This window comes from Lepisma saccharinum, chromosome 7, assembly GCF_977018435.1.
Source record: "Lepisma saccharinum chromosome 7, izLepSacc3.1, whole genome shotgun sequence".
Classification (NCBI taxonomy): Eukaryota; Metazoa; Arthropoda; class Insecta; order Zygentoma; family Lepismatidae; genus Lepisma; species Lepisma saccharinum.
The window spans coordinates 982,850-1,008,681 of NC_139235.1; the positions used below are offsets into that span (position 1 = coordinate 982,850).

Sequence of the window (25,832 nt, forward strand, 5' to 3'; positions counted from 1 at the left end):
TTGCAATAAATTTGACCATATGATACCCCGTCCGAAAATTAGTAGTTTGAGATAATCAAATTTCTATTGTTTTCTTTTAAATGACAATTTTCCACATAAAAATATGAATTGAGAAAAAACAGCTCATTGTATGGCACATATTTCAGCATTTTCTGATAGCTAACAAATAAGTGGTTCGTTGAAAAAAGTTTGTCCCAAATAACAATATCATGTAAGTAACGGGTGGATCTAAACTTACAAGTGGTGATAAAAAAATCAAATCTTAGTTTACTTGACAACATATTAATAACAAAAATGGCATGACACGAAGCGTACAAATTACTTAAATTACTTGTGTTATCAGCTATCGAACAAGGTACAAATGTTGCTAACATTCACATTTGTGTACAAGAAATAATACTTCATTCCTCTTCATGTGAATGGAATCAATGAACACAGTAAAGCTAATCTGGACTTGACCTACAGTTTAAAGTGGTATTCGAACCACTTAGTGCCTCCACCGGGAATTGAACCCGGGACCCCTTCATTACAAGGCGACGATGCTACCACTGCACCTCGGGGAGGCCATATGTGTTTAAAAATATGACTGAACTGAGATCGCGAAGTTACTGAAATGGAACGAGGTTAAGAAAGAAATTCACAAGTTATGCGCAAAGCCATGTGTTTCTGTTGCCACTTGCGCCGCGAGCTGTTAGGAAATTTCCTTTTAACGTGTCTTGTTACCAAAGCTCTGCGAAATATTCTGAAAACATGCCCAAAAGGTGTGGATGTACGAGGACAACATTTCCAACAACCCCCGTGACAATTAATGTGCTGCTTTTGAATGTAATTGTAACTATAATTCTGAGAACTTGAAGTCATTTCAAAGCTAGTGGTTTCCATAGCGGAGATATCGCATGTGATTTGACGGGAGTTGGTGTCCGGGCGGCTGCCAAGCGTGCTGCCATCAGGTGCCCAAAGGGTAAAAAGGACCTTACTTCTTGAGGAATTGAGAAAGTGCCTCACCCTCCTAAGTCAGCGCCTGGCATGTCCCACAAATAATATAAAATTATAAAAATATGTAGAGCGAAACACGAATTGACTTCCTTTCACGCATTCTTACATTTCTAGTAACATATACATAGAATAGTTACGTATTTCGCAGTAGAAATGTAGGTACACAATTAATAAATGCATATTTATGAAAGGGAACATCCGACCCTGGCTTTTCCAGTGTTATGCAGTTAAATGCACTGCAAGAAATAACCATAATTATGGCTACCGTGCATACAGCCAACGTGTTCTAGCTGTACACGGAGACCAGTGTGGCTTCACTCGTCCGTCGCGAGTCAGCTATCTAGCTATTTATTAGGGATGGGTCGATATGAAATTTTGACCTATTCCGATAAAGTACCGATATAAAATTTACCAATACTGATATTCTACCAATCAGATATAAAATTAGAAATGGTCCTTGAGGAACCTGAAATGTCCATTGATCTCCTTAATAAATGTGTGTTTCCAGGTGACTGCAGTACAAAAGAAGTTACATATTTAGACATTTTGCACTAAATTATCAGATATTTATTGATATATCGCATCGGTAAAATAATTGGTAATTTTACCAATACACCGATATGTCTATATTGGTCGATACCGATTAATCGGTCCCATCCCTACTATTTATATATCATTGCTTTCAGCCCAAGCAGCTGCTTGACTGGTACATTGTCTCACGTAATAATCGCAAGGAAAAAGGTGCTATAGAGCAATAACGTCATCATGTACCATAAGCCCGTCTATACCAAGCGTCAGGTTAACCTTGCAGCAGGTTTTATGTATCAATACGCGCGGGAACTGAGCACAGAATCTTCCGTGCCAGTCTTGCCTCAACCGCCGAGCTGCTTACATCGCAGACACTGAGAAAATCCACAGTATTGCCAACCGCACAACACATCAAAACCCGCATGCATGTCAAGCGGAATATATTTGTGTTTCTTTTTGTCTCCTGAAACATAACATTTTAGAAGTACTTTCGGCACATAAATTATTTTAAAAATTGTGTCTTTACTTAATATAAATGCGAAATATCTTCGAAACATGAGAGTATTTTTCCCAGGGGGGCAAACAAGTCACATTTCCCCCAAAAGAGTGTAGTTCCCTAATAACATTGCTTAAATTTGAATTTATTGTGTTAATGCAATAATTAACACATATTATTGTGGCTAAAATGAAATTATATGTGTGAAATACATAATTTTTGGTTGACTTTCATTTTCCAGGACGGGAACGGCCCCCTTGCCACCCCCCTTCCGGACGCCCATGAGCATGTGTGTATATTTCGAGCACGCAAAAATAAAAATAAACAAAGATATAAGTAAACAACGACAGGCCGTCTTGAATTTAATGACAAATTATTGTTTTTGGTTTATAAAAAAATACGTTTATGAAAACCTTTGTTACTGTAAGACACACGCACTTCAAGTTATACCAGCAAAAAAAAAAAAGTATGATTTGTTATTGTGGATATATACAATCAGGTGCATTGTCTGCTGCTATTATTCTGGTTACAATTTATGAATCACTTCACTAAACCAGGATTCAAATCTTGGTCTGTCTATTTCTTGCTAATCATCCATCCCTTTCCTTGCACGGAACAGTAAATATATGCGCCTTCAACAAAGACGTCATTGCCGTCAGTGGGTGAAACAATAAGCCTCCCCCTTCCCCTCTCCCTTTCTCGTCGGTTTCTTCAGCCCTGGCGGTGGTTTTGCATGGTGATATATATATATATATATATAAAAAATCAATATAACGCCCACGCCCCTCCCAGAGTTAAAGCACGTCTGGTCCAAATAATAAACATGTTTCTTCTCACGGGGATATCTTTTAATACCGGGGACATTCTTTTGTAGTCAAACAACAAACAATCGTTTCCTCTTCCTAAACTCAAACCGCAAATCATTCAACACCCGGGATACAGTTCGTGCGCCCATTGACGGCAAATCACCTCACGCCCTGTTTTACTTTGATCTTGTTTCCGTAAGGAGGATTGTGCATTTTAAACAACTTGCTTGATTTGAAGAGCTTTTCCCTTCGGATGAAGCCCACAATAACACTCGCTGAACAGGAGACCTTGCTTGATTCAGCCATTCTCGCCGCTGTATAGCACGATTATTAATCACAATAAACATAGGGTTAAAATAGTGGGATGTGCAACACTGGTATCACGGATTCCACGCTCTCTGCAACGTATTCAGTCTTGCTCGACTCGCACTTGGGCTTCAGGGATTCCTCAGCTCAATACAAACTCCAGTTGGCGAATCTGCGGATCCAAGTTCGTCTGCACAGTGATTGCAACCGATCAAGTCCACACCTGCTAATGGATGTATTATTTTGTCTGTATTTTACAAATTAAATAACTGTTTTCTTGCAAGTATGCAGTTGTGTCGGAATAGAACCCGTCTCAGTGGAACTATATTCTTGCGTGCACGTTTGGATCTACATATGCGAAAACCTGCTGCAAGGTTAACCTGACGCTTGGCATAGTTCGCTGCATTTTTTGACACTGTGTAGTACACATGTATACACAATTCAACCAAATAGATGGAAAGGTGTGTTCAAGTTCAGAAGATTCAGGAAGTCCCTGTCTTTTGCTTTAAATGTTCATTTGATTAGTTAGCACTCACCACATGACCATACACCACACATACACTGACCCAGAACATAGTGCAAACGGTGCAGACACCAAATACACTACTTGACTCAAAATCAACGAACTAGATGGGGCTATAAATTTTTGAGTAATTTATAACTTACTTTTTCAGCATTAATTAACGGACATGCGAAAAGAAAAAAAATAGCAGAAATATTTAATATCAATTTAAAATTTCCTGGCTTTGTTACATTTATAACGGTCCCAAAAGAGGGTGTGGTGAAGATTCACTCAACACTCAATCCTTTCATTGTCTTGTTCTACAGTATATTTTCTGCTTCGTTTGGTTAATCACGACGATGATAATGAATGATGGACTTTACACATTTGTGAGTCGACCACTGAATTTGCTAGGTCAACGGTTCGGCCGATTAGCAAGCAAGAAAATTTGGGTTGCTTGAAATCCACTTGGATAGGTCAAACGAAACTGGTCGTACAGTTTAAAGTGTCATCCCAACAACTCTACCGGGAATCGAAGTCAGGACCCCTTGATTACCAGGCGACAACGTTACCTCTACACAATAATGCACATTAAATGACTGATTTAATTGATTTTGTTTCTTTTACCTCGCTTTTCTGTCACTTTTGGATAATCGAGAACATGAGGATGAATGGTGATGAAGGGAAACAAATGAACGAACAATCACAAACACATGTGGACAGAACTCAACAGAAATCTCATATGGGTACAGCCGCCAGAGCCTCGATAGCATGCAAAATGAAATCGAGTGTGTATTACACGGAAGCTAAGCTTCAAAATTATGATGTCCACTTCCATGGCGGAGTGGTTAGCACAGCGTGCTATGACGTCAGAGGTCATCGGTTCGAATCCTGGCCTGGGTGTTCTTTGTGAGTGCGGCTTCATCAATTTCATCATATCGTCATCTTGTGGCAGGAAAGCAAAGTAAAATAAACCAAATCAATCATCTAAACAAAATTCACGCCTCCGCGATGGTGCAGTGGTAGCGTTGTTGCCTTGTAATCAAGGGGTCCCGGGATCAACACCCGGTGAAAGCACATTGTGGTTCGCATTCCATTTTAAACTGTAGGTCTGGTCCCGACTAACCTTACTGTGCATAAAGTGGACTTAAAACACCAACTTAATCAATCAATAAAAAAAATCACAGCTCTTTTTTAAACTAAAACTTTGGCCAGTCAATAATGGGGTCCAATAAGAAAAAAATCGGGGAAAGCTTGAACAAGTTTTATTATCTTCCTAAAAGGGTTCTTAACACCATATATTAAATTTGCACCCCCTGTACCAACCTGGACTTGGCCGCCATCTTTGGAAAATAGTGCCCAAAATCAGTTTTTTGCAATTATCTCGCTTGGAAAGCATTTTACGGAAAAGAAGGTTATGATGAAAAATAATCTATAAAAAATTCTCCACAGAAAGGTTCTGGGCATTTTTCTTCTAGGATGCTCAGTTTGGGTGCTAGTTGAGCGAGAAATATTACGTTATTTTCCCATCCCGTTTTGCAAGGGACGGAAGCACCTTTTACATGATGTTTTGCAGTATATCTCTTCTATAAAAATAATCTCTCTTCTATAAAACTGGACTTATTATTATTTGTCTTCTTTAAGAATGTCATTTATGGTTCAATTGCTTTTATCATTGCATGCAGTACTTTATAGGAAATAGTTTAGTGTCATAAGATGTTTGGTCTGAAAGTCAAGGCATCTCTAAAGGAACATGTTGACTTTCTCCAATAGGGTTATTTAAGAATAAAACGCCAATCTAATCAAGGAGTCCCGGGTTCGATATCAGGTGGAGGCACATTACACAGTGGTATGGAGTCCATTTTAAACTGTAGGTCTAGTCTCAATTAGCCTATTTGTGTATAAAGTAGACTTAAAACAATTCAAACCACAATAACACAATCAGTGGTCAGATATGACGACTGAGACGTGGTGCGCTCCATGAAGAGTTGTGGGGGATGACAGAGAAGTGACTGACTCGATGCTAAGTGGATTTTTGGCATGCCTAATCAAGGGGTAAGCAAAGGCTTTCAGTTCTTGTGTCAGCGATTCTCATTTCACCCACAATACGAGACCCTGATTTTGTGCTATAAAGTCAACAATTACAGGAAACAAGAAATCCAATCCCTCCGCTGCTCATGATGTTGGAATGTCTTCAATGTTGAGTATTTGGCAAATGTCAAGTTTGAACGAAATAAGAGAGATAATCACTGGATCAGTCACTTTTGAAGTAAAATTCAGAGATGTATTGTATCCAGTTGATCCAGAGTTTTTATTTAAAATAATATTTTACTAAAAAATCACAAGACCTATTCAGAGTACAAACTTGTTCCATACCCATTGTAGCTGATGAGTTAGGGATGTGGAAAACAAAAAAGTATCATCTTCGTATCACTCTCTGAAAGTATCACAGAAAGTATTAACAGACAAAGAAGCAGCACCGCCAGAGCTTCTTCGCATTATAATCTGTAAACGCCTTCAAGGCTGCACAAGGGGCCTTGTAGCTGTAGGAAAATTGGGCTAAAGTGTTCAGTGATATGTAAGCATTGCAGACATTAACTTGTTCAAAACCTGACACTGTTCTATACTCTGTCCGGAGAATCTCTGGAGCAAGGCCACAAAATTCTGTTCCGTCTCACGTGTTCATTGGTCGAGTATTCTCGAGTTACTACCTGCACAAGAGACCTGCTCTCTCCGGGGATTTCCATCACAGAATGTAGAAGAGGAAGGGAGCTTTCTGACGGAAGCAGCACGTGTCTCTTGGAACCTAGTTATTCGCGCATACACGGTGAATGTTTTCTTTTAGACTAAAGGGGGCCATGTCATCACTTTGGTTTGAAAGCCTTTTGTAGATTGTAGCTTTCGCTTCAATCTGAAAGCTCAGAACAACTGTGATGATCTTGGTCAAATGTACTTACAATAATTCTTGCTGTTAGAAGACAAGGGGTGGTTTCTAACAGTAGAAGAAATACAGACATTATGTTTATTTGTTTTATATTAAGTATTGCAGAATTACTGTTTAATTAACATACATATATTACCAACTGAAATCACATTTTCGAAAAAAGTGGTTAGAACATTTAGAATAAAAAAAGTAAAAAAAAAAAGTGCTCCCTTGTGCTTTGCACTACACCATAAAGGTGTATAGGGGGTGTGGAGTTAGGGCTCCATACTTTATTGAGCATGGGTGAAGTTGAGGGTCATGTAATCAGCACCACTCCCCTGGCTGCTTTTACACCCCAGAGCTTCCTCCAGGTAGCCACTTTATAGGATGCTGGATGGGTGCCGGAACCGCTTGAACAGGTGGAAAAATCTCAGTTCTCCCCTGACGGGAACGAAACCGGGTCTCCTGTTTCTTTTAAAAAAAAGAATATCCCTACGTGGTAGTATTCCTAGTCATTCACCATTTTCTGAACTTTCATACGTATCACTTTTTACAAATATACTAGGTTTTTCTCATTACGGACATACACAAACATCCAGTTGGGATTTGAACCCGGGATCCCTGGCATGGCAGCACGCTGTACTAACCACTCCGCCATGGATCTCGACAGGACAGAGCTGCTGCGGCTCATACATTTAAAATAGGTATTTTAATACGAAATAAGCCACCAAGTTACCTTGCAAAAAAGTTTCCTTATCTTTCGCTCTTGCAAAATGGAGCGGAAGGAAAAGAAGTGAAATGTCTCGCTCCTCTAACATTCTAACGGTGCTTCCTAGAAGAAAAATGAACAGAACCTTTTTTGTAGAGAACTCTTCAGTGGCAAAGACCACTCAATGCCCTTGGCCACTGATAACAGTCTTCAGTGGCGAAGATTTAAATACTTTTCATGGATGTTTCATTTCCATTTCTGCATCTTCCTTCTGTATGGCACACACACATATTTCTTCCCTTCTTTTCGTACATCCCTATAAATATCTATATATTATTTTGCATCTATGCAAACCTTTAAGAACCTAAAAGTTATTGTGTTTTGAATAATCTACACAAAACCCACGTATCATTCCTTTACACATTACACCCAGTCACTAATAATATATGCAGGGTGTCCGTAAAGTCCCTTTACACTGAATTTGAATTATGTGGTTATGCACACAGCTTGCCTCCTATAGATCCAAAACGTCCGTATGGGTTCCTCCACATTCTTAGCATAGTCTTATATGCCTCCATGTCCAATTGCCACAGCAGCATATCATGGGTGAAATTTTGAAATGCTGCAGAAACTGTATCTTTCAGCTGCTCGGAGTATCGGCGTTTCACACCTCTTCTTTCACAAGACCCCTGATTGCATTGTCAGGTGTGCTGATATCAGGGCTTCCTGCAGGCCAAGGCAATGGAGCCGGATATTCTGCTTATCCACGTCTCATCCAGCGATTTGCGAAAGTTTCATCCAGGCGTCTGTGGAAGATGATAGTGAAATGCCCTGGTGCGCCGTCTCGTTGAAACCAAATGGTGTCAGCAATTTCTTTTGCTGTCAACTGTGGAAGCAACCACGCATTGATCATTCTCAGATAACTGTGCTGATTAACTGAAGCATCGAAAAAATAAGGACCAAGCAGGAATTCCACTGTCATCCCTGCCTAAACCATAACATGAGGTGGATTGTGATTGTGATTAGAAATCATGTGAACAGCCTCAATCTCCTTCCGAAATGCCAATCGGGCTTCCACCCTGCTCACAGCACGGCGACGGCGTTGCTAAAAGTCACCGATGATATATTTCGCTCAATGGACAAGAGTGTGACAGTTGCTCTGGTTTCACTGGATCTGACAAAAGCTTTTGACAAGGTTCATCACGACCTACTCTTAAGCAAGTCGAAATATTATAATTTTTCACACCACGCACTCAAATGGTTCAGATCGTACTTGACAAACAGGCAACAGAACGTGTTCCTAAAAACTGCCACACCCTCTCTCTTGAACACGCTTCCGCTAGAAACTGGCGTTCCGCAAGGACAGCAGATTTAGAAAGCAACGTAGAGCATAGTACCGTACACTTTTATGCAGATGACACCCACATTCAAATCCCATTTCCACCAAAATCACCAGATTATGCAATAGCATTACTTAACAAAGATTTGGCAGCCATCAATACCTGGTGTAATGCAAATGGTCTGAAAATAAATCCACAAAAGTCTGTTTTCACCGTCATCGGTTCCAAGAATAGCCTCGCAATGATAAACCCGAATAATCCATGCATCAAAATAGAGACATCCGAAATTCCACATTCAAAAAGTATAAAGAATTTAGGAGTTATGTTAGACGAACACTTGAACTGGGACCTTCACGTTCAAGAGCAAACTAAGAAAGCCTACGCAGCACTAAGATCCCTCTATAAATTTAATGAATACTTAAAAACAGATATTAAAATGAAACTTGTGCAAACACTGATTCTCCCTCTTCTGGACTACTGTGATATAGTATACGGTGCAAACTTGTCTGTTCGAAATAAATTAAAAATTCAAAAAGTTCAAAATCGTGTTTACGCTTTGTTTATAACATTAAAAAATTCGATCATATTCTTCCAACCCTGAACGAGAACAAAATGCTAAACATGAACAGATGTCACAGACTTCATTTCTGTTGCTTTATACAGAATCTTTTGCATAAAAAAATTCCCGAGAATTTATTCGAGAAACTAAAAACCAGAAGGGAAATACACAACTACAAAACAAGAGGACCAGCGAAACTTGAACTCTGCAAACACTCGCTTGAAATTTTCAAATCGTCTTTTACACTTTCAGCGGCAAAAACATGGAATGAACTCCCGCCCTCCATTACCTCCCTCCCCAGTCCTAACAAATTTAAGAATAAACTAAAGGATTTTCTGTTAGATGAGCAATATCTCTGTTCAAGCTCCCACGAGTAACACTTCACAATACAGTTCAGATTACATACGAGCCTCGCCAATCCAATCCAATCCAATCCTTGACAAATCTACAACTATATTGTAATATTTACGTATGCGTTGTTCTATCGTACCTCACAAAACTAGCATAATCATGTACATCAATCTCAACATCCGTGCGTGAATGTCCTGCTCAGAAATGTTTAGTATGTGTGTTTTAATGTGTGTGTGTGCGTGAATGTGTTTTTTTTCTCTCTTTCTTTTTCACGTGTTGTTTTGATTTTTTTAAAATCTCGACTTTGTTCTTTCCTTTTAACGCTGAACCTCGCCCTTTAATAAAGAAAATTTGAATTTGAATTTCCTCAAAAGAGTAAGGATTTTCTTTTGCACAGAAAAATATATTTCAATTGTCTGACCTGCGATAAATCACACACTTGTTCCTTGTTTTTCCATTGATTCGACATTCGTGGACCCCGAGACAAGCCACCAAATGCTCCTCCACAATACACACACTTCTGTCTGCCATTATGACTCGCCCGGAATGTTTGTGCATTTTTTCTGCCTCCAGGGGCAGAACGGTAGTCAGTGGTGCCAGTCACACCTCGAAGAGGCTAGTTTAATAATTGTGACAAATGTATTTGTACAACTGGGTAAAGTACAATGTAATATTCGTGACAAATGTATTCGTACAACTGCTGTAAAGTAGTGTAAAGGGGCTTTCCGGCCACACTGAACACACTGGCAATGTCGAGAGGAAGGAAGCTTGGCAGGAGACCTCAAGGTACATTGTGCAGGCCTGAAACTCACGGAGCACTTGCAAGCTTGCACCAGATCACTTTTCCATACAAGTTGCCCAAATCAAATAAACACAGTTTTGTGGAAATTACAACTCTGAGAGCTGCACAAAGTTACTATGTAAAAAGTATATTTATTTACAATATTTACAAACAATGAATCATGGAAAAATAATTAAAAAACAAAACAGGAAAGTGTATTAAGAAATTTGCATGACCTTTGATTGTACATTGTATCACAGAAATCAGGCAAAAATTCAAGTAGCATATTTAGCAACATTAATACACATTTTTGTCTATAGTTTGGAACTAATGTATGGAACTCCATATGATGCATTTGCCACCACACTTCACTTAATTAATGCCCTTTGAGTTTCTTGACTGTCCTTCACAACATTTACTTTTTGATCGTAAGAAACCCCATGAATTTTGGTTTTGAGATGCTTAATAAGGACAACCATTTGCCCAGTGACCCCTTCTACCTGGAAACAAAAACAGCAGTGATAAAAAAAAGTTGCATTAAGCCTAAGAAACACTTACTGGTGAAATATGTCCATTAAGGACAAGAGATACGATTTTTTGTCAAGGAGAGAACAATGTAATGAAAGGAAGATCTTCGCAACCTTATTTCAGGAGGAAGCTGGATTTCACATGGGTGTTATGGATGCATTACTTTATCATAGCCCGTAACTTGAGACATATCTTTTTTTGTCATGCTACCTTGGACATGGGGTATTTTCTACCCTGTTCTAAAAACCAGGCGCAATTTTCTGTGGAATAGGGGAATCAAAAATTAATGTTGTAAGCATATGTGAATACACCATTATTAAAAGCATAACAGATCATTATTTTTGTGGAAAGGAAAGCTTTACTGACAATAAATTTGAACTATAGGAAATTCCTCAACAGATTTTTCACTATCTTAATAAACACAAAATAGAAACACAAGATAATAATGAAGAAAATTTAACATCAGAACATTGAAAGGTCACCAATAATGTAGCTATTAACATAAAGAGAAATACTAATTTGGTTCTGTTAACCCTACGATGGTCACACATGATCTCTAGTTCTGGGTGTGTGATTTTAACGTCGCCATTTATCAATGATTGATTTGTCTCTTTTACACAACGATTTAGTTTGCAGTTTTAGTCAGGGATTTGAACCACTAGGGGAGGTTTGCTGAAGCCCCTTGCTGTCAGAGTCCATTTGCGACTATAGGCGCACCTAGTTTTTACTGAAAATTCGGTCAGTTGTTCCCTGCCTTTTTATAATTTAATGAAATATCAATTTTTATAGTTTTGTAGAATCTCAATTGTTGAAAGAAACGCTCTAATTATAATAATTTGAGGATTTGGACAAATTCTTTGAGTTTCAAGATCATAACTAATACTACCAAAGCTCAATTAACAATGAAAATTTAGCAGTCTCTGGCACCGTGCGCGACCATCTACATAATTATTCTCATGCGACCCACGAAGGGTTAACTGTTTTGCCAGTGACTTAATTAAATTGCAGTTTTATCCTGACGTCCATGAGTTGCCAAATAAATTACTTATGATATAACAACGAAATACAGAAACAATAACATAACATTGGACAATGAGTATATTCTATTTATCTTGTAGTCTACGGTTATTACAAGCAAAATACAAAACAAAATATTATACAAATTTTGTCTGATGAAGGGAGCGTGTGTTTTTCTGAAACGTCACAACGAAAAAACTGTTTTTATGATTGTAATAACCGTAGACTACAAGAGAAATAATGCAGGCAATGTGTACATACAAGAAAAGATTATATTCTACCCAAGCTCGGAATTACAGGAGTATATGCTACAGTTATTCACTTGAAATAACACAACAGTCACGTGTAACAGTTAATAATCAATTGATAGGAAAGTCCTCAGTAGCGTTCCTTTGATGGGTGACGAAAGAATATGAAAAAGGTTTGATTGATTCATTTGCTTTATTTTACTTCGCTTCTTGGACCACTTTTGGCTAATTTGCGAAGACGGGGATGAGGATTCGAACCCGGGACTCCTGGCATCATAGCTCGATGTGCTAACCACTCCGCCATGGGGGCCGGCTATATGAAAAAGGCTTGGGTAGAATCTACCCCACATCAAAGGTTGCAGGTTAAGGCTCAGCTAGTACCAATACTGTGAGACTCTCGGTACATGCACAATATAACACTTACCACAACGAAAGCAACGGCCATAACCTCCATAATATTCCCCTGGCATCCCTTCCTCTGATGATGGTGACGAGTCGCTTGCATTGGAATACGTGGAGGAATTCCCTGACGTTTCCGACTCTGAATCCGATATTTCTACAAACGCCGCCGGCGTGCTGAGGAAACAAGAATAGAAGATTCATATCGGCTTACCTAATAGAGAGCGATCCATTCAAGTGTAGACCACCATGTCAGTGTCTAATATAATGGCAAGTGGGGTACTCGCAGCCATATGTCGGCACTGTAGATTGTCCATGAATCAAGCACACAAGTTTCAGTAACTGGTTTAAATTGCCTTTGAACTTCACGTGCCGATTTAGTTAACACATATGAATCATAAATTAATACACACTGTGCAATAGAAAATTTGCTGAGCCACAACACACTTTGCAGTTCAATACACTAGAAAAAACACAATACATACCAAGCATCCTATCGCTTCAAAATCACTAGACTAATAAACAGGTCACACAATAATAGTTGGGCTGAAAAGTTCATAGGCTGACTCATAGATGGCGTTACTAGAATTAAATCCATGTGATTTTTACTTAGTACTAACCTTCAAAAGATACGTGTATACATTTCACAGCTGCCGGATAATTAGTTCGTGAGATATAGCATTGTGAGTGAAGCAGCTTTTGTTATTGTGAAAAAATGGATAAAAAAGAATTTCGTGTGTTAAAAGCATTGCTTTTTGGCGAAAAAAAATAATGTTGAAGCCAAGGCTTGGCTTGATAAACATTATTCGGACTCTGCACCAGGAAAATCAACCGTTGAGAAGTGGTTTGTTAAATTTAAACGAGGCAAAATGAGCATCGAAGACGATGCACGCAGTGGATGCCCCAAAGAGGCTTTTACCGACGAAAACATCAAAAAAGTCCACAAAATAATTTTAAATGTTTGTAAAGTGAAGTTGATCAAGATAGCTGAGACTTTAAAAATATCAAAGGAACGTGTTGGACATATTGTGCATGAATATTTGAACATGCGAAAGCTGTGTGCAAAATGGGTGCCGCGCGTGCTCACAATCGATCAAAAGCAACAACGTTTTGATGATTCGGAGCAATGTTTAGCGATATTCAACCGTAATAAAATTGCTTCCCCATCCACCATATTCTCCAGATCTGGCCCCCAGTGGCTTTTTCCTGTTTGCAGACCTTAAAAGAATGCTCGCTGGAAAGAAATTTAGCATTGATGAAGAGGTAATCGCCGAAACTGAGGCCTATTTTGAGGCTAAAGAGAAATCGTACTATAAAAATGGCATCGAAAAATTGTATGACCGCTATAATCGTTGTATCGCCCTCGAAGGCAACTATATTGAATAATAAAATCGAATTTTTTCAAAAAATATTTTTTACTATGTTAGCCTACGAACTTTTCAGCCCAACTGTTACAAAACAAGAACCCATATCACTTTATAGTATCATGTCTACTTTCAGTTTCTAGCCCCCCCCCCCCCTTCGTCATATTACGTTTGTGGGTGTCTTAATAAAGATGAATAAAAAATGTGTGCACATAGAAGGCAACTAGTTTGAACATCTCCTTTTATAAATCTGGTAAGTAAATAATTTTTTAAAATAATTACGGAAACTGTTGTGCACTTGCTTCATGAAAAGTCTACGATGCCGACAAAACGGCTGGTAGCAGCTCGCTTGCCAATAGTGTAAAACACCAACGCGGTGGTCTGCACTTCAATGAATCGCATCATATTATTGTAATGGATTGATAATTACTGCTTAGTACAGATTGTTGCAGGAACACAAGAATTTCCTCACGGGAAAAAATCCTGCAGGTGCTGGTGAATCAATCAGTGGAATTTCCCTTAACAATTTGGGTTGTTATTCTGAGAATTCCCATAAACATTCAGAAAACAAATACACTGGAATTAATTGGACACAATACTAAACATGAAAAAAAAAAACGGAACAGGGTGTGATAAAATCATTGCAAAATCATCTAAATCGATGTTATTTTTTTATATATATATATATATATATATATACCGTGCGTTCATTTCGATCTGCAGCCAAGAGATCGGGAGAAGCGTGGCGGGCGGCGCTGACGGAGATGCCGACATTTGCGGCCTGTAATGCCCGCTTATTTTTATAGACATACATATGCAGACATTTATATAAATATTGCAAAACGATCACTAACCTGTTTTATAACACGCAAAAGTTCTTCTGTAATTCATCCAAGTTCTGCTCTTATATACACAAAAAAATACGCTTTAGAAACGATGTTAAGAGCCACAGATAATAAAACATTTTAATCATAGTTTTGACCAGTAACGTCCTGCTTAAGTTTATATCCTTGAAAGAGTTTTGTGCCGATGGGGATCGTTTGGAGGTTTTGAATGTGCAACACTGTATCAAGATTACGCTGTAGAAGAAACCGTTAAAAGTCAATAGTGTTCGTGAGCTTCCTTGCAATCCGAAATCTCCGAGCTCGAGTTTTTTGTTCCTTCGCAACTAGATGAAGACAGAGTTGTAAATATAGTGGCGAGCAATGTAAACCAAGAGCGTGTTAATTTCGTACTGTGCATAAGAGTGTTATTCTTGGTTACTTGCAGTTACTTGTTTGTGTTATTGTAGTGTGTATGTGTGACGTGTCAGTGAGACGATTGGAATGCCAGCCGCAAGATTCACGTTAGAACAAAGATTTTTTTATGTATGACACGTACCTACGTGAAAACAAACTCGTGTCGAGACGTGTGTAGGTAATTTGTACAGAAATTCCCATGCGTTTCAACTCCACACAGAGATACGGTTAGACATCTTGTCCTTAAATTACGAGAAACTGTATCGTTAAATTTTAAAACACCTAAGCAAAAACGACGGATTCTAACCGAAGCAAAACTCGATGATATTGGTGCAGCGTTAGAACGTTCTCCAAACAAACCTCTACGCCGTGTTTCACAAGAGGTGGGCGTGTCAAAATCATCGGCACATACAGTCACTAAGCTACTAAAATTAAAACCATACTCTTATAACACAGGTTAGTGCTCGTTTTGCAATATTTATATAAATGTCTGCATATGTCCATAAAAATAAGCGGGCATTACAGGCCGCAAATGTCGGCATCTCCGTCAGTGCCGCCCGCCATGCTTCTCCCGATCTCTCGGCTGCAGATCGAAATGGACGCACGGTATATATATATACACTATCTACCAAAAAGTAATTGGGCAAGTGTACAAAATGGTTGTCTGGTGGTGCGAACCCTGTTAGAACCTCATGGAGACACCTCTTGCTGCTATAACAGCAGCCATCTGTCAGGCATGCTCTCGACTAGTTTGTGGAGGACGTCCATTGGAATGTGTCGCCATTCCTCTTGCAAGATCTCACTCAGTTGGACAATTGAATTTGGCCGCATCTCCCGAGACCTCACCCGCCAGTCCAATGCCTCCCAAAGGTGTTCTATGGGATTGAGATGAGGACTCTGAGCAAGACAGACCAATCGGTAAACATTGTTGTCGGCATACCACTGCATAGTAGCCTCCGAAACATTTCACCTAACATTGTCATCCTGGAAATTACAGGGGTCCATTCTGTAAAAACGCCACAAGGTTGGGAGCATTTCATTGTCTAGTATTGTACAGTATGGCTGTGAGTTCATTGTGCCACGAACAACCACCAGTGGTCCCACTAAATGATACTAAATGATTCAAATTAGATACTAAATTAACCACTATCATAGGTGCCCAATTACTTTTTGGTAGATAGTGTATATAAGTGAAATTTTCATTGTGCTTGAGCTATGAATATAAAACTATGTCACACTATTTGTTTCCATGTTGAAACCATATTTTCATTCACTATTCACCTTTGCACCCAAACATGCACACACACAAACTTTGCCAAAACAAATTCCCTGTCCTTTTCTGGTTTCTAGGTAAACATGCAATGTGCTATTAGAAGAAAGAATGGTAAACTATAATTAATAAATGATAAAACTGTTTCAAGGATGTTTTGGCTTCATTTTATCCATCAGAAAAATCATTCCATCATAATTATCGTGAAAAAAAAAGTACTCAAAAACCTTGCTGCTGATGTGCTTGGGTTCCCAGGTGCTTGCTGACCTGCATTAGATCCTCCACGTCCTCTTCCTGGTCTGGTGGCTGTGGCCCTTGACTTCGCTTTCTCTTGAAACAGTTCTGAAACTGAAGAAGGGGGTTCTTTCAATTTCTCTTAAAAATAGCAGACACATCACTAGACTTTTGGTTTAACTCTTTCGCTGCGTAGTTTTTTGGGGAAATTTTCAGAATTTGTAAAAAAGTATTATAAATTACTGATATGAATTTTACCACTATTCTTTGAACAAAGGGCCATAGCTGGAAGTCCCCATTGGTGTTATATTTTTAATTGTTAATGAAGTTGGTTGGTTGCTTGATTTGGTGTTCTAAGTCCACTTTATCCACTATATGTGCCTCCACCGGGTATCAAACCTGGGACCCCTTGATTACAAGGCAGCGATGGTACCACTGCTCCAGCGGCGAGGCCCTTGTTAATGAAGTAGATATAGTGGAATGCTCAAGGGAAGGGGGAATTGATAGGGGTTATAACTCTTCCTTTTGGTCCAGTATTCCTAAAAAAAATATATGTACCTCCCACCTCCTTTCAAAAACCCTGGGCATGCCACTCAGTGGATAAATGATCCTTCTTGCCATTGTTGTTTACATACACATGGCGGTACATGTTTTTTCATGTGTTCAGAACCAAAGCAAGTTACTTCTTTGGAAAATAGTTTAACGCCATGGATCAAGGAAACGACTTTGCCACCCTTACGTCTGAGACATCTGGTGGCGAAACTTCTGAATTACTAGCAACCACCGACGATAGTTTCGCGAACGGGTCCAAAGTAAGTGTGGCTTATTCCGCGACTGAATATAGTTCCCTGTTTGATTTGCATTTTCCTCCGTCGCTGCAGTTCTTCCTCTACAATTTACCTGTACTTAGTGCAACACACGAGACGTAGATGTACTTTGGCTGTATGTTATGCATTAGAATAGACAAGATGAGAAAGGTTGTTTTATATTTCGATATAATTTAGCTAAAAGAAAAATAAAAGATGTAGTTGAATGTTTGCAAACTACTGCAAGGAAGTGTTATGGTGTTCTCTGTGTACAATGTTACCATTTGATTCCTTTCCTAAAATATAAGTTAATTACTCTGTATTTTACTTACAAACAGCGAAAAATAGTATACGCTAAAATAAAACTTTCACCCACAAAATACGAAACACGTGCTGACCCTCGTTCAAGCTCCCCTACCCAAACTTCCGGTACTGTAAATTCCTTCCTCGCAGAACATTCAACCAACACCCTCTGACTGCTTTTGTTTTGATTTTGTCTGTCCCCGAGGCAAGGTTGACCACTGAACTGAATGTCTGTAGTGCTAGCCCTTAGCCAGCGACTCAGGTTGGGTTAGAATTTCCTGTGCGATTGTTTTGGTTTTGGTGATAGCAGGGGTGGAAACTATTCAAGTGGTCAAAATTATTGATTTAATTGAACAAAGTAACAAAAAACTGACCAAATACTGACAAATTACTGACCACTTACTCACTTATTTATTGTAACGAACCAGTCTCGTTACAAATTGTATGGGATCCACCTTTATATGAATAAGCTTTCTTAGAATCTAAGTATTGAAAATTGAATTTTTGTATTATAGTTAATATTCAGGTTTGAATACACTCTTCATAGTTCTTATTTCCTCCACTCGTCTACTCCACTTTTCAGGCCGCCTCGATAGCGTAGGGGATAACGTTGTGGGATTGTGATCAAGGGCTCGGAAACTCCATTACTCCAGTTCCGATTTGCCTATCTGAGCAACTAGTGAACCAAAAACTTCGTCACTTTCCACGGCAAGGATAAATGGTGATCCGATGATACAGGGAATAGAACAAATGCCCTAAAATATGTAAACCATGGCCATAATTCGAACCGAGAGCCTTTAGAACAGAAGTCAGTTAGTTCTGCGCCACCGATTGATTGATTGATTTGATTGATTGATTTAGTTTATTTTACTTCGTGTTTTGTGCCTCTTGGCTAATTTGCGAAGATGGGGATGAGTGATGAAATTGATGAATGGACATTCACAAACAACCAAGCCCGACCGGGATTCGAACCTGGAACCCTTGGTGTCGCAGCGCGATGTGCTAACCACTCGGCCACAGGGTTGGGCCTCTGTGCCACCGAGGTAGCAGCTTTGGAATAATAAACTCCATGTTGAAAATTTCGTCTGAGGTTCAATACCTACCGAATGGCTTATCTTTGGAGTACACCTGCTCAGCGCAAAGAGTCCAATTGTCTTTATCGTGCCGACCTTCGTCGCCGAATGGTTAGCACAGCACGCTACGACAGGGTTCCCGGGTTCGAATCCAGGCTTGGTTATGGGCTTCCATGTGAGCGTTGTTTCATCAATTTCATAATATCATATCCCTTGTTCTCATCTTCGAGATTAGCCGAAAGTGACAGAAAAACGAAGAAATATAAACCAAATAAATAAATCGATCAAACCAATTGTTGCCATTATTTGGCTTTCCAGGCGAAGCTTAATTGGCTTTCCTTTTCAATGAACTCGCCATTATCCTCACGATGCTTGGCCAACACCAGACAGTTCACACCGAAAGCAACATTTGGCTACCTGGGACTGCATATGAATTAATAATTCGTTTCGTAATATTGGTATGAATATTATAAATTCGCTCACACATAAAAGATCGTTATTAAAAATCGTAATTAAAATTATGTTTCAATCTGAAAAAAATTGACATAAAAATATATTAAAGGCCCACATAAATACAACGTCAAGGCAAAAGCAAAATATCTCACCAGGAAATACTGTTCTTTTTGCGAACAACAGAATAAATTACGGTATTTCAAGAACCAAGAACAGTAAAATAATACTAATAATATTAAATAATACAACCAGAAAGTGGAATATATATCTGACTTCACTGATTCACTCATTCTGTCGTTTATGTAACGAGTAGCTACTTTCCTACTTTTTGTTTACAAGACGGTTCGCGAATAGGAACACGGATCTTTCCAATGTTTCTGATTGTTTCGCCTGAGAGTCAACCTCCATGGCGGAGTGGTTAGAACAGCGCGCTACGGCGACAGGGGTTCAGTGACGACGCCAGGGGGGGGGGCACCTCTCTCCCTAACCCCCAACTGAAGTTAATAAAATATCAAATAATAAGATAGTTCATTTCTAAGAGTATGACAATTTTCACAGTTTTCTAAGTGGTGTATTCTGTATGCTATCACTTTTCCTGCTTATAATACCAACACCACTATAACAAAAAGTAATTTTGCTTTAGTATATATATGTGTGTGTGTGACTCTCGTTCAAGATTCCAGCGCCGACCTGGGCATAGGTGATATTCATTTATGTCCTGTAATTTTCGCAAATAATCTCAGTTTTAACCAGTTTTAAGAACTGGAAAAAGTGTTGAATTGTTGCAATCTACACTCCCTTCCATTTTATAAGGGGGTGGTCATGGACTTTTGACTCACCCTGTATATTGCAATATGTATACTTTACATATGTTTCTTCATTGAAATTCGTCCTACAGGACAACTTCAGTTAGCCAACTTAACGTATAGGGTGTGTCTTACTGAGTTTATGTTTGCGTAGCGCAACTGTAAGTGTTGCAAAACTTAACTGAAGTTCTCCAAAAATTAACTTTTCCCCAAATTTTCTTCTTTTCTTCTTCTTCTTCTACAAATTGGGCATGATGGAACCTAAATGTACTTCGCTGGAATCTGAGTTCCATAAGCTTTCCAACGAGGTATGATTTGTGATTCTGGGATGATAGCCCCGTCTAGTTGGCTGCACGTTTTGACTCGCTTTGACTCTCTTTGCACCGAAGCATCTAGTTGGTTGAACGGTGCAACACCGAGTCCTCTAGTTCGTTGATTTCGAGTCAAGTAGTATATTTGGTGTCTGCACCGTCTGCATTACCTTCCGGACAGGTGCAAGTGTGGTGTATGGTGACGTGGTGCGTGCTAACTAATCAAATGACCGTTTAAAGAAGTAGACAGGCATTTGTTGAATCTTTTGAACTTGAACACCGCTTTCCGTCTAGTTGGTTGAACGCAAGACTTCTAGTAGTCTTGGGTTGAACGTCATTTCCTTGCACCACCCTGACACTGGATACACCTGCACTGCACCGAGTGTTAAAAAGTGCAGCCAAGTAGACGGGGCTAATTAGTAGAGGTGTACAAAGGACGCCAACATGAAGCTCTGCAATTTCCTTCAAATTTTGGCCAGGGTCTAAAGGTTGATACTATAACTGGCATTAATTCTAAATCTGAGGGTGCAGGACAAAAACCAAGTTCAGATTCGTCTTCAGCAGCTCGAAAAAAAATTTCACTGTCGACCAGTGTTATCATTCATCCTCGTTGTCACGATTAGTCAGAAGTGGCGTAGAAGCGACGTTAAATAAGAAAAAATAGAGTTTGTCTGAATAAGAAAATTCTCAAAAGTATTTCTTTTTTAATCACTGTCAATACAAGTAATTGTGGAACAACTTCTACTTCATCAAATTCTTCTAACGCTGGTGCCTTTCCTTTCCCGTATAATCAAGGGTCCCGGGTTCGGATTTGGTGAGATTTAAAAGTGGATGTAAAAGAAAAACAGTTGTTTCATCCTTGCATTTGTCTTGGAATCTTGTGTCTGCCCATAATCTTATCAATATTACATCCTGTCGTATCTTTACGGCATATTTTGTGACCCTCCCAGGAAAATTTTATGCATCCACCTATGCTTACAGTCAGTCTATTTCGTTTCTCCTTTGTCTACAATTATTTTTGTAGGATACCGTACATAAGCAGTACGGATTTAGTGAGAATACGTAAACTATCATTTGTGAAATTATTCAAGGGAAGCATCTAGGTGAAAGAAAATACTTTTACACAATAATAGAATATGCAGCTTATCGTGCAATCAAAACAATAATTATTCTCAGATTTTGTAGAAACCCTTTCCCAATGGAAAGACGTAACGGTTTCCAAAAAGAGGAAATGTTTCTGGTTGTATCGCCTAATCACTGGGATCTGTTGTATCGTAAATAAACACACCGTTGTGTCATTCCGAAAAGTTGACCTTGACCACTCTCAAGTGAAGTGACAAACATTTGGAGCTCGCTCCTACCGAGGGAAAGGCATGTCAGCTTCATTTTGTCAGTTTTTATTATTTTGCTCTCAATATAATTATAAAATTTATGCTTTGAAGTATTAGAACACAGGGGACGGTTATGAAGAACAAGGCCCTACAAGCAGATGGTTGAAGTTCCATTTCAGAGCAACGCAATTATGGTAACAATTTACCATGTAAATGAATGGGACGAATTTTCAAGATGGCGGCCGTAGTCCATCCCGTTAAACGGCCAACTCTAGATGGCAGCATGTTCTGGTAATGCTTACAGGGTGACTTTGTTTGATATCAGCAGCGACAAGAATATTTGAAATCGACTGCAGTCGCTATCCGCAAGTGACACATATTGAAAAAATCGACTAGTCGTTTGCAACAGTGAAAGAGTTAATGATGTCAAATTTATGTTTTCTTTTTTTTTTGGAGTGTTGTTATTTTCAGCCTTGAAGGTTGAAACTGAAGGAGATATGGCTATTATCACATCTACGTTAAATGTTGTCTCGTTACACTCGTAAACAATATCCTGGTACAATCACAAAGTGGCCACTCTACGACTATGATAATATTCAAGTATAATTCCTGGTTCATTTCAATTAAACGGTATATATACTATTTAAAATGTTCAATTTAAAGTGGGGAATTTACTTTTGACATTTCACATACTCAGACTAAAAAAAAATCTACGAACACAAAGTCACAAATGTTAAGGGATATAATAATCGACGAAAATTTGTTAATTATGTAAGAATTTCAAACTCAAATTTACCTACTCAACTTCAAGATACGAGGCTTGTCCGGAAAGTAAAGATACAGACCAAAAATAAGATATAAAAGAAATGTATTGCTCGCAACTAAAGTTACACTTGATACACTGATACAGAGGCTATTTCTCCACATAAATGCCACCATTGTCCAAACATTTGTTCAGACGTGGAACAAGTTTTTGTATCCCTGAATCGTAGAAATCCGCTGCCTGCATCTGGAACAAATTTGTGACTTCTTCCCTGACTTCATCGTCGTCGGCAAAATGTTTTCCACCAAGATTTTTCTTGAGGTACAGGAATAGGTGGTAGTCGCTGGGTGCAAGGTCGGGGCTGGATGGCGGATGGTGAAGGACCTCCCATTGAAACTGTGCAAGCAGATCCTTGGTGACATTCGCTTCATGGGGGCGGGCGTTGGCATGAAAAAAGCGGATTCCACTTGACAACATACCTCTCAGTTTGTTTCAGCATTAATCGTTCTTCCAGGCGGCATGAATTGCACCAGCAGAATGCCGTGGCGATCCCAGAAAATGGGTGGTTTTGGAACTGTCAGGAAACATCACACACAATTCTCGAATTGTCACCTGCCTATTCGCACACACCTCTGCTTCAATACGATTCGGAAGGTCATCAGTGATCATGGCCTCCCACTTCTCTCTTCATCATGAACATCACGTCAACCTTCTGCGAAGGCACGGCACCATTTCCCCACTTTTTGACGATTCATTACGTTCCCATACACAGTCACAATTTCTCGGTGGCTCTCCGATGGACGCTTTCCTTGTGCCTGCAAAAACCTGATCACGGCGTGCACTTTGCACTTGGCGGGATTCGGTATCGCAAATGAGTGCCATTTCCAATGAGTGTTCCTCACACAAGACTCAGCGCTGCACTGACGACTCACTCCCAATCCCCATCGTATGGATCACAGTTACTGCCAGTGTTGCCAACTTTGGTACATATTTTTCCCCCTAACGTGCAAATGTGTTTGTATCTTTACTTTCCAGACAAGCCTCATATATTATTTTGCAATAATCTGCCTGTCAGATCGATTAGTCTTGAGACGACACTAACAAAGTAAACAGATTGATAGATTGTTTTGTTACGCAGCATTCTTTTATTTTTCTTCCTTGATAAAAATAAAAGCTAATCTGTGAAAAACTTGCCTTGGGGCATTTGTAAATGTATGAAATCATTTGCATTAATAAAAATTGCAATTTTTCACGTCTACGGAGAAAAATTCACATAGAATTCACGCATAATTCCCGGAGCCAATAATTTATGCATAATTCCCGGTGAGTAGCCACCCTGAATCAGAAGCACAAGTGGTTCTAAATACACAATAATTTTAATACTTACACTCATTAAGAATTGGTGGGGGAGTGAGATCCACTCATTCACTCACTCTCACCCTATCATTCTCTCTCCCCCTCTTCAACTTGTAGCACACATGGAATCACAATAACCCCTGTGTCTTTCTTGAATTGGCATCTTCATGGGTTATCATCAAATAGGGATGGGTCAATACGAAATTTTGGAGATACCGATATTCTACCAATCTGATACAAAATTCCAAATGGTCCTTAAAGAATCTAAATGGTTCATTGACCTCCTAAATAAATAAAATAAATAAATGTTTCGAGGCGACTGCAGTGCAAAAGAAGTTGCATATTTAGACAACTACTTTTTTGAAAAGTAGGGTATATAGAGATTATCCATAAAAATTGTAAAGCAAATTGGCAGAATTTAAAGTAGGATCTGAACCACTGTGCCATGTGCCTCCACCGGGTACCGAACCGGGACCTCTTGATTACAAGGCAACGACCTTACCAGTACGCCATAGGGGAGGCCCTTCTTCAAACATTGAATGCAAAGCCTTGCAATCAAAAATGCTAGAAAATAAAAAAAAACTCGAGATTCCATGGCTTACTGATGTACAAAATTACTAAACTGTAGTAGAAAGCCTATGCAAAAAATGTCCAATTGCTTTGGGAATAGATGTTTATGGGATGATCAAAAAAGTGCTATTCTAGGGTTTTATAATCTTGGTTGGCAAAACTAGCAGGCAAGAATTTTTTTATTTCTGAAGCTACACTGATTCCAAATGGGGATGGAGCGATATGGATTTTTTTCCAATACCACTGAAGTTCTGATAAGAAATTCACCAATCCAATGTAAAATTGCTAAGGTTCACTTAATTGATTCATTGAGTTAAGAGTTTTAACTCCACTTTATAAACAGTAAGGCTAATTGGGACTATTCTGCTTCTGCCCAAAGAATGGACTTAGAAATTCTATTTTTGTCTTTTCTGTCGAAAGTCAGGGAGGAACCTCTGAACCAATTGGCTTTGACCAGTTGCCTTGGTGAGGGGAAATTCTCGTGGTATTCTGCGTTGCCAAGTGTATGCCTGACAGGAAAAGTTTGTAAATGATGCAAATGATGAGCCAACAAACAGGAAGAAGAAGAAGGAGAATGTCCATCTTCCATCAAAACTGCCAACTAATGAAAAGGGAAAGTGCCTGAGGAAAAGATGCAAAGTTTGCTATGAGAAGGGAACGAGAAAAGACACTGCTTTTTGTTGCTTAGAATGTCCAGGAAAACCAGGTCTCTGCATCGAACCTTGTTTCGCTCTGCACCATAAGTGAAATGAAAGTATGTGACCTTTTGAAATGTATTAGTGATACGTTACAAGTAACGTAATGTAACAAGTACAAATGTGATGTTTATTTTATTACCGATTTTGTAACATTACATCTATAAAGTAAAGAATCAATATAGCCATTTTTGTATTTTGCTCCATTATACAATAATACAATATGTATAAATATTTGTAACATGTATGTATAATAATAATAATGTTATTAAATTGAAATATAATAATTTTTCTTGTTATGAGGAACATGAATATTGTGAAAATAATGAGAAGAATGCAAAATAAAAATAACCTATATGAATAAAACATGACGCACTTGTGCGTCATGCGGCACAGAGCAACAAACTCATACTATATGCCGAGGATGCACATGTGCGTCATTGTAAAATTTACATGAGAATTGTAAATTTACAATGTATTTTATGAAAATCCATACAACTTATGCTTAATATGAGCAAAATTGCATAACAGCACAAACTGGCTCCTGACAAAGGTATGCAATTTTTTAGGTGGCAGCGAAAGTGTTAATCTGATTCCACCTATTTATTTGTGAACGCCAGAATGAATGTTAGGCGTACCACTTTTAAGTGGGACACCCAGTACTATGCAGATCTAATCATGAATTTTTGGCCTTTAATCAACATTATACAAATCTTAATACTTTGGTGCTCTTACAAGGTATTTCAAAGGTATGTTGCATATTTATTTCT

At 38.9% G+C, this 25,832-nt stretch overlaps 1 protein-coding gene across 2 annotated transcripts in view; it reads right to left on the reverse strand.

Moving 5' to 3' along the window:
• Nucleotides 1–10,397: 10,397 nt before the first annotated feature.
• The window catches only part of LOC145989680 (uncharacterized), a 75,913-nt gene continuing 60,478 nt past the window's right edge, over nucleotides 10,398–25,832 (reverse strand). The window contains exons 9-11 of one of the 2 annotated variants that reach the window (XM_083124893.1): nucleotides 16,589–16,709; nucleotides 12,515–12,666; nucleotides 10,398–10,797 (exon numbers count right to left, since the gene is read on the reverse strand). In XM_083124893.1, coding sequence (XP_082981019.1) covers nucleotides 10,760–10,797; nucleotides 12,515–12,666; nucleotides 16,589–16,709 — 311 coding nt within the window. In that variant the 3' untranslated portion in view covers nucleotides 10,398–10,759. Of the gene's footprint in view, nucleotides 10,798–12,514; nucleotides 12,667–16,588; nucleotides 16,710–25,832 lie in introns of those variants that run through there. The other variant, XM_083124894.1, reaches the window with a different exon arrangement.